Here is a 13,860-nt window from a genome sequence, read left to right as displayed (position 1 = left end):
ATGGTATCTCGCGTAAGTGATCTTCGAGAACTTCTTGCGAGATACACACACATCTTCGGAACCAGAACTATCGACTACACTTCCACTAGCTAAGACTCAAGAAACGAATTCAAGAGACTTTGCTACAAACACTTACTACCGCTTCACACAAGAAAGTCGAGCCAACAAGCAAGAACATTCATGCGGTAGAACATGCATTAATCAACAAGAACAAGAATGAAAATTCAAGGATCTTAAGATTAAACCATATGCATGTAACCAACTCAAATCGCTTAGACAAATCACTTGTCTATTCGCATGCAAAGAATATGATTTAACCACGTAAATCCCAATCAAACACGCATGCAACTAATTCGGTTTAACACTTAAAATTCTTTAAGTTTACTTAGCATCAAGCTAACCTCAACCGAAATTAAGCAATAAAAATTGCAACTAACTTCACCTCCTCTTATGCATGCAACCGATTTATTAAGCAAGACAATGCTAATAAAACAAATCGCTAAGTCTCAACATGCATGCAATCCTCTTAACCAAATTTTAAGTTCTCCAACTTACTTAAAATGCAACCGGTTTCATTCTCATCCAATCTTTAGGTGAGACCAACTTATTTAACATGCATTTTAACTCATTTCGCATGGTGATTCTAGCATGAATCCTACCATGACATGCATGCACCAAACTCACTTTCGCATGGTGATTCTAACATGAATCCTACCATGAATCGCATGCAACCAATTTAAACCATCTCTACATGCATCTACTCTACATGCCTTACCACAGAACTCACCTTTACGCCGATGATGATATCCGGACTTCACTGCACCACTTGATCAGACCACTTTCCCTTTTGCTCCGACCGCTCACCGCCCTTTGTCTCTTCTTGGTTCGCGACCCTTAGACTCGGCGTGATTCCGACACAACAACCACCTTCTCTTCAAGGATTTCTTCTTTGTTTCTCCCTTAACACCAACAATCTCTCAACACCAACACCCTCTCACGGCGATCTCTCCTTTCTCTCTCTTTCTCTCTCGTTTTTGAGAGAAAAGATCTTTAGAGTTTTTAACAAAGTGGGAGTTGAAAAGCTTGAGAGAAAATGAGAAAAACTTCTCAAATGAAATCGCCAACTCCATATTTATAGGCGAGACTCCTCCTCTATTCTCCTTAGTGGATTTTGACAAGTGTCTTCCTCCTTAGCTGCATGTGGCGCGTGTGTCTCACCGCCCAATCAGCTCGCGACATTCCATCATAAACACCAAAATTCTCTCTGCATGTGTGCATGCAATTTGATGGCCAATTCCTCACGACACAGCCCTTAGTTCCATCCCCATTCTCTCGTCCTTCGTCCGGTGCTCACGTCCGTTTACCCTTCGGTCATCGCTAGGACGTTGTAGGTTCTATCGGTCCTACTCGGACAATCCTCACGGTTCCTTGGACACTATCGGTCCTCTCGGCAATCGTGTGGTGCGTCCGTCCATTCGTACGTACGTCTCGTACAATACATGGTACACGGTACATGGTAAATGGTACATGGTACATGGTACATGGTACATGGTACATGGTACATGGTACATGGTACATAGTACATGGTACATGGTACATGGTACATGGTACATGGTACATGGTACATGGTACATGGTACATGGTACATGGTACATGGTACATGGTACATGGTACATGGTACATGGTACATGGTACATGGTACATGGTACATGGTACATGGTACATGGTACATGGTACATGGTACATGGTACATGGTACATGGTACATGGTACATGGTACATGGTACATGGTACATGGTACATGGTACATGGTACATGGTACATGGTACATGGTACATGGTACATGGTACATGGTACATGGTACATGGTACATGGTACATGGTACATGGTACATGGTACATGGTACATGGTACATGGTACATGGTACATGGTACATGGTACATGGTACATGGTACATGGTACATGGTACATGGTACCATCGGCCATCTCCCAGTCTTCTCTCTCGGGTCCTTCTTGTCCCTTCCGGTACATCTCTTAGACCGTACTGGTCCCTCGGGTACAACTTGGTCTGTACTGTTCGTTCTGGTACGTCTCGGACCATCGCTCCCGTATATGCAATTTTCCGCATAAACTGCCATCTTCCGATCAATCTTAGAGTTTTGACCGTACATCCGGCCACTCCGGCCTTGGCTCGGTCATCCTCCAGTCCGTACATTTTTCCTCGAACTTCCCTTCGGCCATTCTTCTTTGTTTTTCCTCCTCTTCCTTTTTAAGTCTTTTCCTGGCCATTTCCTCGAACTTTTATTTTGAGATTTTTGCCCTTAGCGAGGGTCATTACAGTCAGTATTCTTGTAAAGACGAGGATTGCTCTTACATAGTCCATACGAAATGTGCAACACATGTGATGACATAGGACGGGAAAGAACTCGAATGGGAACCGGAAGAAACCGGTGAAATTGAAGATATTTCACCATTCAAGAAGGTAGGTGATGGTTTGATAGAACATTTTAGTCATGGACATTATCTAAAGCTCGAGAAGTATGATAGTGTACGAGACGCAAGGAAGCAGTGTGAGGCGTGTATCCTTCCTATCCACTTGCATGATTTCTACAACTGTATGCAATGTGACTTTTTTCTCCACGTAGTGTGTGCTTCTCTACCTAAGAAAGTGGATCATGCATTGCATAATCATTCTATCATCCTCGACCCATCTCCTCTACCCAATGATGGTGAAATGCAGTGCTCAGCTTGTTCCCGACTGTCCACTGGTTTCAAGTATAAGTGCGATAAAAAGGATTGCCAAATTAACTGGTTTAAGATAGATGTTTGCTGCTTTTTGATTCCTGAGTATAGCACCAACAAACTCCATGACCATCCTCTATTCATCGCTCCATTCAATTACGACTATGAGCCTTTTCGTTGCAATGGTTGTAAGAGAGGTCTTACCAAGAATCGTCTACAATGTAGTACTCTATGCGAGTTTTCCATTTGTTATGAATGCGCTACGATTCCAAATGAGTTACACTACAAATATGATAAACATCCTCTCACTCTTTGTTATGGAGAAGACACGGACGATAAGTATTGGTGTGAAGAATGCGAAAAGGAAGTGAAGCCGGCAGAATGGTTCTACACGTACAACAAATGTTGCATCACTATCCATCTACATTGCTTATTCGGATGGTATGTTTATATGAAGCCTGGCTCTACTTTTAAATATAACTATCGTGACATGGCGGAAGTTCTTGGCAACAAGAGTAGCACTCGACCGATTTGCAGTGGGTGTGAGGATCGCTGTCGGGGTTCTACTTACTTCAAAGTCGACTTGAGGACTCTTTGTTCTTGGTGTCTTTTAAAACGTCGATAGAATGCTTTTTACTAGTTATTGTATCTATGATGCATTGCATCTTTATTACTCTCTTTCGTTGAAAACGCTTACCAGCTTGCATCATGTTCAAAAGTTGTTTTTTGGTTTTTACTTTTGTGTTTGTTTAATTCCTCTGGTTTTTTTTTCTCTTGTCGTAGTCCGTTGAAAACTTTGTTTTTACTTTTTAGAGCATTGTCTGATTCCGTTTGCGATTCTCATTATCCGCATAAATGTATTTTTTTTTAGATTATGATTAATGAAAGAGCCAGAATAGTCTTTTCGTAAATTCTTTTAATTTTTTTTTTGTGCGATAGAATCAACGAAACATAAGAACATCAGAAACCAAACCGACAAAAATTAAGTAAAAATGTTTATGTGTGTAAGCTTACAATTTGATTGTCCCGACTGGACTAACTCCATATTCCATTCTGTCACCAGCCACATAACACTGGTTGTTTTAAAAACAAAGTTTATATTGACTAAAAACTCTTTTTTCTTGCAAGATTTTGAACGTGCCATGCCTTATTTTATTGATTAAGCATCAGCTGAAGTTTGAAAACGTGTGAGCACGTACAAGATTAATTGATTGTAGGGGCACTCATATTATGTAGATAGAAGCTATCCATCCTAAAGTCTTCTTTCAACGATATTATTGGTCATCGTACCTTAACCTTAGAACTACAAAGCAGAAACATGTTCTTCACAGGAATCCTCAAGTCTATGTCGATCTTAAAAGAATCAAGAACTGATTACAATTTTATTCATCCGTTCATCCCTCCTTCTTCACCATCCTCATCCACACGTCAATACAGTTACGACGTCTTCCCAAGCTTTTCCGGTCAAGACGTCCGAAGAAGCTTTCTCAGCCACTTTCTTGAAGGGTTAAAAAACAATGGAATAAGCACGTTCATAGACAATGGGATCATGAAGAGCGAGTCTATCAACTCTGAGCTCGTAAAAGCCATAAGGGAATCAAGGATCGCAGTCGTAATCCTCTCTATGAACTATGCCTCTTCATGCTGGTGTCTAAACGAGCTGCAGCTAATCATGGAGTGCAGGTTTACTTTAGGACAAACTGTTATGACAATATTCTACGATGTGGATCCATCTGATGTCAGGAACCAGACAGGAGATTTCGGTAAGGCCTTTCAGGAAACTTGTGGTGGGAAGACAGAGGAAGAAAAGCAGAGATGGAGAAAAGCTTTGACTGAAGTTGCGGTTATTGCTGGAGAACATTCTGTTTCATGGTATAATGAAGTTATTTCACCATTTTTTGTATCCATATATATAATAGTGTCCTAACTCCATATATGTAACTGTCTTTTGTAGGGCTAGTGAAGCGGCTATGATATCGAAAATTGTCATGGATGTTTCAAACGAGTTGCCTTCTTCAGACTTCGATCGGTTAGTTGGGATTGATACTCATGTAGAACATATGAAATCGATGATATGCTTAGAGTCAGATGAGGTTAAGATGGTGGGGATCTGGGGTCCTGCTGGTATTGGCAAAACCACAATAGCTAGAGCTTTGTACAAACAAGTGTCTTGCAACTTCCAGCTCAATTTTTATAAGGAGAATCTTGAGGAAACGCATAAGCTGCTCACTCTTGACCACATTGGCTTGCAAAATCATTTGGAAAATGAGATATTCTCTGGAGTGTTAGATCATAGGGAAATGAAGATATCAGACTTACAAGAGGCGCAGTTTAGGTTAAAGAACCAGAGAGTTCTTCTCATTCTTGATGATGCATGTTCCTGGGAGTTACAAGCTTTAGAAAATCTAATTCAGGATCTTAGATTCGGAAGTAAGGTTATTGTGACGAATGTAAACCTAAATACATTTAGGAGGAACGGGATCAATCAGATTTACAAAGTTGCTTTCCCAACAAGCGAAGAGGCTCAACAAATCTTCTCATACTCTGCGTTTGGGCAAAGCTCTCCACCAAGAGGTTACATGGAGCATGCCATTGAAGTAGCGAAGCTTGTTGCTCCTTTTCCACTTGGTCTCAAGATCTTAGGTTCGGCTTTACGTGGGAAGAGCAAAGAGGAGTGGCTCATGACACCAGCTAAACTTGAAACCTACCTTGACGACAAGGAAATTGAGAAAGCAATTAGATTTGCGTATGATGGTTTATCTGAGAAGCACAGAGCTTTGTTTAATCTGTTAACAGAAAATATAAGCTTTGGTGTGAACGTTAAAGACGCCATATTCTCACTTTCGGAGAGAGACTGGGACGTGGAGAAAGGGATACAAACCCTAGCTGATATGGGTCTCATCTCTATATCTAGGGAAAGAGGAATCATTATGCACTGTTTGGTACGGTTAATGTCTATACGATTATGTTAGACCAGCTAATAAGTTCTTATTCAATCTTGTGGACACAAAACACAATAGCACATGTTGTATTTAGAGAAATTGACAATTCTTGTGGACACAAACACAATAAACACAAATCTTGTGTCTGCTTCCTACATTGTATTTGTATGTAGAGAAATTGACATTAACTCAATGGTCGTGGAAAAAGTTTATATGGGTTTTTAGGGCCCAACAACTTGGCGGGCTTTGCTTTCTCCTTCTTCGTTATAATTTTTTAAAAATTCAACAACAACAAAAAACCCTAATTTTCTGCAATTTCCTCTTCGTCGAACCTAAAAAAAAAAAAAATCAGTCCTTTCAGCTTTCGTTTCCTACTTGCTTCAATCATCAACATTGAGCAAGAGCGAACACGAACAAGATTCGAAAAGAGTTAACTCACGTGTTTCAAGTAATGTTCCATCTTTCTCTATGTGGTTTTTAGGCTTTTGGGTTCTGTCGATTTATTCGTTGCTTCTGCTTCTGATCATTGTTTCGATTTCTATAACTGGCGTTTTCAATTAATCACGTCTGTTGGTTTTGTGCAATTATAAATTGTCGGCTAGGTTTCATTGTTTGGTTTGAATTGCTGCGAATGCTTTAAGTTTTAAGGGTTTAATAAAACAAGGGTTTTGCTTATAAGGGCTAAATGTTATCTGTATGTTCTCTTCTCTCGCACTTCTATGTTTTAGCAGAAAGCTAAATTTCTGATTTTTTTTTTATTTTTTTTTTGGTGTTTGCAGAATCGGTTGGGGCAGCTAACATGGGTAAGCTGATATTTTTTTTTTGGCTTAGTGATGCTTTTAGCTATTTATCAGTTAAAGCTAGGATTTTTAAAGAATCTCCTTTTCATTTGGTTTTGATGCTCGACAGGGGGCACACGTCATGAAAAGCGGAAAGAGGCTCGTTTGCAGAAGAACCAGAGAAAACATGAATCTTGGCTTCAGCGTCAGGTATGATGAGGCAATCTTTGTTATTTTGTTACTACGATATAGTTTCTGTTTAATGGTTTGTTGATGAGTTATGTTTGTTTGCTGGATCTCAGAAGTCGCAAAAGGATAAGCAAGTATCATCATCAGTTCAGAAGACTGGTGACGTGATCAAGTCTGAAGATTTTCACCAGACAAGTGATAGTGATACTGAACGTTTGGAATCAAGCAGGCCTAGAGGAAACAAAGATAATGGAAGGTCTTTTTTAGATAAGAAAGAAGAGGTTAGAGTCAAAAAGGAGAAGAAGATGCCAAAATTTCAGAGGATGAAAGATCTGAATAGACCAAAGAAGAAGACGAAATTTGAAGAGTTTCTTGAAATGGATACACCAACTGTGATATCTGGTGACCAGGATGCTGAACTTGAGAGGAGGCTCGCAAAGAAGCTCAAGGTAAAGAAAGGAAAACTAAGGGGTTTGGATGATGGGATGAATGATTTGTTCGAAGGGCTTCCATCTGTATTTGATTCTATGGGATCTGAACTTGGTGATTCAAGCAAGAAACGTAAGAAAAAGAGATCCGAAGAAAAACAGGATCTTGAGATTGATGATATGCAAGAAAATGAAGATTTGGTGGATGAAGAATCTGATTTTTCTGATGAGGAAAGCGAAGAAGAGCCACCAAGGAAAAGAGACCGGAAACAACATAAGAAGAAGAAGAAGTCAATGGATGAAGAACTAGAAAGTGATGCGATGGAAATCACAGATAATGGTGAGTCAGAGACTATTACACCGTCAAGCTTGGAGAACGTAGAACCTTCTTTGCACGAGTGTAAGCCAGGGAGCAGCAGCAAGTATGTTGCTCCTCATTTGAGATCTCAGGCCAAAAGTGAATCTGAAGAACACACTAAAATGCGTACACGGATAAAAGGTATAGCTAACGAAAGCTGTTTATCCTCTGTGTTTGTGATGCTGTAATAGTTGTTTGATGTGCTTGGTTTGTGTTACAGGTCTTCTTAATAAGATGGCTGAATCCAATGTAGAAACAATAACAGCAGAACTTGCCACAATCTATCGTGTAAGCTTCTATCCTTCGCAGCTTTTCCTCCAGTAGTTGCATGGTTGATATTTTGTGATCATCATAGTTGCTAAAACTCCATTTTGTTTTTGTGCTTACAAGTTACATGTCATATTTGCTTTCGCTCTGTAGTAACCTCTGTAATACTTGCTAATGTAGACTGCTGCGAGAAGTGTGTCCTCTCAGATTTTCTGTGAAGAGGTTTTGACAATGTATGCCAGAGGCAATGAACAGTTAAGATTTGTACAACTTCTCTATGTTTCCGCTCATGATACTGCTAGCCCTATAATCATGAGTGGAACTCCTTGATTACATTGACGTGCATATTATTTGAAATATATCTGACGTTTTTTATTTCCTTGTTAAGGTACTCTGTATTTGCTTCTTTTATAGCTGGCATGGCGTGTCTAGTTGGAATGGATTTTAGTGCAAAGCTTATTGCATCACTTGCTAAATCTTTCGAGGTATGTCCCTGAGTTTTTCTATATGAATTATTAGCTATAACTCAGGGCTATTCGGTCATGTCCTTAAGAATTAATTTTCCATAACTGCATTTCTTTTCACATCTTTCTTGAAATAATGTTTTACCCACAAATCTTTAAATTTATTTTTCAGGACGAATATCAGAAAGAAGACAGTCTCACTTTAAATGGAATTTCTCTTTTGCTTTCTTATCTTTGCATATTGGGAGTTTGCTCCAGGTAAAATTTTCTGCAACTACACATTCTATCAGTTTAATCTAGCGGCCTAACACTACAAGAAAGTGTAGTTATTCTTCACTATTTTGAATTCTTTAGAACTGAGTCAAGAATGCTGTTTACGTATCTGATTGTCAAACCGATTTATCTAAACACACATGTTAGTCAGAATCTTGATGAGTGATTGGCGTATCTTATTAGTTTTAGTTTTTTTTTGACAGCGATATATTTATATATTCTTACCCAAACACCCAAAGCAATCTCTAGTCTTCTCATGTAACATAAACAAAAATATTTTTTTTTGTTATTTCCGGATGGATTATGAATCTCTCTGTATTTGTTCTGCAGTGATCTTATCTATGATTTCTTAATGACATTGGGGAAACGACTGACTAAAGTTGATGCTTCCATTATCACAACTGTTTTAGATTGTAAGTTTTACTACTACTACTACTACTACTATTATTATTATCTTTCGTTTTGAGTTTATGTTCCATCTCTTAGTTCTTGTTTATGACTAGGCTGTGGAATGAAAATAAGAAGTGATGATCCTCTGGCTATGAAAACATTCATCATCAGCATCCAGAGCAAGGCAAATGAAATGAAAACCTCCTCGGAAGGCCAGACACAAATGAAAAACATGTTGGTAGGGATTCTAAGAAAGATTGTCTTTTAGAAGAAAATGTTCTATGTTTTTTAGAAGTCGTTTCTTACAAAAAAAATTTGCAGATGGAAAAGATGCTTGAAACCATTTCTGCAATAAAGAACAACAAGCTGAGAACCAAAGAGGATTCCGTCCAGAACACGAGGGTAAAGAAGTGGCTTCAGAAGGTAATATTTTCAGTTCTCTTTTCCTCGAAGTGATATTTAATGGATACTATCATGATAATCATAAATATGTATGCTTCTGTTTATTACCGTCCTTTTGGATGAGTAAGTTTAACTAAAATGCACTCACTTAACGTTTTTTTTATAATTTTCACAGTTGAGAGTGGAGGAAGTATTATTAAGAGGTCTAACATGGAGCAAGCTGCTTGACCCTGAGAAGTTGGGTCAGTGGTGGTTATCTGGCGATTTGGTGGTTAACACTAACACCGTTGAAGATGTAGCACAAACAATGGATGCAGAGGTTGTTGAGGCCCAGAAAATGTTAAAGCTAGCTGATGCACAGAGGATGAATACGGATTCCAGAAAAGCTATATTTTGTGTGATCATGAGTAGTGAGGACTATATTGATGCATTTGAGAAACTTCTTAGATTGGATCTGCCAGGAAAGCAGGACAGAGAGATCATGAGGGTTCTAGTTGAGTGCTGTTTACAGGAGAAAATATTTAACAAGTACTACACAGTTCTTGCTTCAAAGTTGTGTGAGCACGACAAGAATCATAAGTTTACTCTGCAGGTACTTTTCTACTATCTTATATATAGCTGAAGTTGACTATGTAACGATTTTGTTTTCTCTACTAGCTTATATCTTAATCACAATTCTCCTGCAGTATTGCATTTGGGACCATTTTAGAGAACTAGAGTCAATGTCACTCCAGAGATCGATGAATCTGGCGAAATTCGTGACAGAGATTATTGTGTCCTTCAATCTTTCTCTTGCGGTTCTCAAATCGGTGGATTTGGCAAATCCAGTGGAGTTAACTCCAAAAAGGATCATGCACTTTCGAATGCTGTTTGAGGCCATCTTCGAGCAACCCGAGAATCTAGTGTGGAACTTGTTCACGCGCATAGCCTTGAATCCAGACTATGAAGCTCTACGCGATGGAATCAAATTCTTTGTGAAGGAATATGTTGTGAAAAATAACAAGGCAATCTCTGGGAAATTCAGGAAAGCCAAAGAAGCTCTAAACAACTCAGAAGGATTGCTCATGTGATTCTGTTGCCATAAAAAGGCCTACAGTTTTGAATCTCTTAAGAGTTCACTACTCTGGTACGAGCAAAACAGATCACGGAGAAAATAAAAATCAAAACTAAGATTTTTTTTTATTTAAAAATAAACACTTTCGTAAGACGAAATGAGAGAAAGGACGTGGGGAAGCCATGGAAAAGCGGAGGAGACGTTACCTTACGGAGGAGGTTGGAATTGGAGAGAGAGAAGAAAATGGTTGACTATACAAAAAGATGGCGAGCGAAGAAGAAGAGGAAGAAGAAGCAGAAGCAGTGGGCTAATTGTGTTATTTGTTGTTGTTTTAGCTTTCTTTACAGCAAAACAAATGACTTTGGTGTGGTGGGCTCTTTTTTTTTGTATCTGTCAATTTTACGAGAGTTGGCTACTTTCGGCACTATGATTTAAAAAAAAAAAGAAAAAAAATTCCAATTCTAATTTGCAATTTATATAAGATACACTCAAGCACATAAATACACATATTTTATATTGTGCTTAAACTAAAAAAAAAAGATGTAATTAAAATACAATGTGTAAATTTATAAAATAGCTTTCGTAACAGTTTCTGCTGGTTACCATTTTTGTTGTTACCAAGCTCCGATTTCTTACATTTGTTGGAGTTGAAGCAAAAAAAATGGTTGTGAAAGGCTGAAAGCTATTTTTGTTTTTCACATAGTATTTACATTACTATTTTCTTAGTTCAAGAACATATAAAATATATGTGGGGTGCAAAATCAAAGATTGCTGAAACTTGTTTTGTGTGTGTGTTTACATGAATAAAATGGTTCGTTTATATAGAAGAAGAACATTGGCCAAACTCAAGAGACCATACCTCCATCGTCTAATATGGGCAGCCATAACACTAACCCTCCATTATGCAATGTTTTGACTTCTGAGTTAGAAGTACAAACATTACATGTGACATGTTAATTGTTATATGAGTTTAAAGATAATAATAATCTTTACGAGGTGCTCTCATTACAATTATTACTGTACTCAGAAATGTTTTATAAATCATTCCTTGGCAAATGTTAAAATTTTATCTTTGTTACGGTGTCTTCAAATTCCCATCAGACTGCTACCATGGAAACAAAGATTCGTAATACAAGCAGACACTTAACATGATCCGATACAAAAGACCAGATGTCTCTTGGCCACGAGCTTATGGTTGTCACAGAGCGATATAGAGAACTCAGACATAACTGAGTAAGATGTTAAGATGATTTTGACTACTACATACCACTTCTACATCGTTTTGGAATAAACTCAACTGAATGTTGGTGCGGGTTTAAGTCTCCCAATCTTTCATCTTCTTGCTCCCCTTTGGTTTTGCAATAGGAGCATCCATGCCTGCCATTTTCTTGTTGTATTTTTCGCGTAGAGGATCATTGGAAGTCCACCTGCACAATCATTCATTACGCAAGCAAAATGTCAAAATCTGCAGCTCATTAAACGAAAGAACATATGCAAGATTCTCCCAACATATCCCAGTTTACATTTGCATACAAAGATTCAGTTCAATTCTCAGCTTAATGTTTCTAAGCAAATGCTATATAAATCAGATTTCAGAAGCCTAAATGAGAGCTATTTTCATATCAAGAGTCTATCCTAACTAAATGCAAGAAAAGAAACGCAGAAAGCAAATAAACTTACGGGTTACTCCAATCTGTTGTGTCCTCATTGACAAGGTGAGTCCATTTAGTTCTTCCACTACGACCAAAGTGCTTGACTTGCATAACTTTGGGGAGAATCGATTTGTCCAACCTATCTTCTCCAGTTGGAGCAGAGAAGTCGCGCTGAAATATACCATCAGTCCCAGCAGAACCTGCCTCATCATCAGGATCTGCCTGGAAGAAGGCACCCTTGTGGTAGTATTTTTGCATAAAGTTCCACTTCTTTTTAGGCTGAGCTGATGAAGGTTTCGGATTCTTCCTCTCCCATTCTCTCCTCTCTTGCTCAGTCATGTTCCTCAACTTCTCTATTTCTTCCCTCTCTCTCAGCATAGCTTCCCTTGCATCTCTTTCTCTCTTGATCCTACCGATCTCTCTTGTCTTCCAGACTTCATACTCCTCAGCTTCATTGAGTTCGTCATCAGTTTCCACATCTCCAATGTTTGCTTCTTCCAACAGCATGTTCTTCCGTATCTCTTCATCTTTCCTAACTTCCTCAACCACTATTTGCTTTGTCTCTACTTTCCTCATCTCCAGTTTTCTCTTAGCTAATTCCTCGAGAGCTTCTTCTTCAGCCTCAAGTCTCTCACGCTCTGCTATGGTATCTCTCTCAGCTTTTGGTACAAAAACAGGCTTGATCATGGCAATACCAGGCATGTCATCCTCTGAATCAGTCTCGTACTCAGACTCCTCCTCATCCTCTTCTTCCTCTTGTATCTCATCTTCTTCTTCAAAAGGAAGTAGAGCAGCCTCCTCTTGAGCTCTCTTAAGATTCTTCTCTCTAATTCTTCTTCTTCTTTCTTCCAAGGNATGTGGGGTGCAAAATCAAAGATTGCTGAAACTTGTTTTGTGTGTGTGTGTGTTTACATGAATANCAAGGCATCATCATCATCATCATCGTCTCTATCCTCTTGATTCCTTTCTTCTTCTTCTTCCGTAGATACAACCTCAGCCTTTCTAATCCGCCTATGATCAGCTCTAACTTCGTCACGGTCTTCAACTCTGGTCTGAGCTAAACGGCGCAGCCTTGGATCATCCTTCCTAGAAACCCCTAAATCATCATTCTTTGGAAAAGCTCTATCCAAAACAGAAACGGTCTGCATCCTAACATCGTCATCATCTTCGGCCTCCTCAGCCCACTCCGGAGCTTTTCCAGGCCAATACCTTCTCACTCTAGTCTGTCCAATACCACCTCGCAGTTTCTCCCTTACAGCAATCGCAGCATCACTACTCACCCCCGCCGTGACAGACATATTTGCACTTGCGAGTAACCCCGAACTGAATTATATATAAAGCTATCTGTTTCTGCAGCATAAAAATAATACAAAGGATTTAGATTCAAGCTTTTTAGCATCACTAGTGATTTCACCAGGAAAAGAAATAGCTAGTTCCAAATCTATTCTCAATTAGCTAAAATCTTAATGAGACAACATATAACCAACAAAAGGCACTATATATCACATAAAGCACAGAAACATAAACAAAGGACGCTCGAGAAAAGGCAAAAAGGGGATCGGATCTCTTATAAAATCTGAGTTATATGTGAAAAGCTTGGATCGACGTAGTTAGGAATCTAAATCAGCACATCAAATTAAAAAAAAACGAAGACGACAGCTATACAAACCTAAATCGTACAAAACCTAAAACACGAAGACACTCGATGATTTTGAAGGAGAGATATCCAGAAGAAATCGACGAAAAATTAAACGAACTTACATTCTGGAGATCGATGGGATTGCAATTCAGAGAATTAATGCGAGAGGGAAACTGAGGCGGGACGGAGGAAAAGAAGAAGAAGAAGAAGAAGAAGAAGAAGAAGAATAAGAAGTTACGAGGTTGAGGTCGTGAAGCCGGACAACACAGCCACGGGAAAACA

At 38.9% G+C, this 13,860-nt stretch overlaps 3 protein-coding genes across 4 annotated transcripts in view; 2 read left to right on the top strand and 1 right to left on the bottom strand.

The window, feature by feature from the left end:
* On the top strand, positions 3,861–5,786 carry LOC104722035 (probable disease resistance protein RPP1). Its single transcript, XM_010440138.2, has 2 exons — positions 3,861–4,613; positions 4,696–5,786. Exons 1-2 carry the CDS (start codon positions 4,060–4,062, stop codon positions 5,711–5,713), a joined length of 1,572 nt encoding a protein of 523 aa, XP_010438440.1. The 5' UTR covers positions 3,861–4,059; the 3' UTR covers positions 5,714–5,786.
* On the top strand, positions 5,997–10,763 carry LOC104722034 (nucleolar MIF4G domain-containing protein 1-like). The gene is made up of 13 exons (XM_010440136.2): positions 5,997–6,131; positions 6,463–6,486; positions 6,593–6,672; positions 6,765–7,578; positions 7,658–7,725; positions 7,885–7,958; positions 8,093–8,189; positions 8,341–8,426; positions 8,772–8,854; positions 8,945–9,069; positions 9,153–9,254; positions 9,409–9,825; positions 9,920–10,763. Exons 2-13 carry the CDS (start codon positions 6,483–6,485, stop codon positions 10,301–10,303), a joined length of 2,334 nt encoding a protein of 777 aa, XP_010438438.1. The 5' UTR covers positions 5,997–6,131; positions 6,463–6,482; the 3' UTR covers positions 10,304–10,763.
* LOC104722030 (microfibrillar-associated protein 1) overlaps positions 11,344–13,860 on the bottom strand; it is a 9,802-nt gene continuing 7,285 nt past the window's right edge. Inside the window, exons 1-4 of one of the 2 annotated variants that reach the window (XM_010440134.2) lie at positions 13,701–13,846; positions 12,865–13,289; positions 11,968–12,793; positions 11,344–11,714 (exon numbers count right to left, since the gene is read on the bottom strand). In XM_010440134.2, coding sequence (XP_010438436.1) covers positions 11,603–11,714; positions 11,968–12,793; positions 12,865–13,237 — 1,311 coding nt within the window. In that variant the 5' untranslated portion in view covers positions 13,238–13,289; positions 13,701–13,846 and the 3' untranslated portion in view covers positions 11,344–11,602. Of the gene's footprint in view, positions 11,715–11,967; positions 12,794–12,864; positions 13,290–13,700; positions 13,847–13,860 lie in introns of those variants that run through there. The other variant, XM_010440135.2, reaches the window with a different exon arrangement.

Source organism: Camelina sativa, chromosome 11 (assembly GCF_000633955.1).
Source record: "Camelina sativa cultivar DH55 chromosome 11, Cs, whole genome shotgun sequence".
Lineage (NCBI taxonomy): Eukaryota > Viridiplantae > Streptophyta > Magnoliopsida > Brassicales > Brassicaceae > Camelina > Camelina sativa.
The sequence above is the reverse complement of the archived record's forward strand: the minus strand, read 5'-3'. Positions and strand labels throughout refer to the sequence as shown.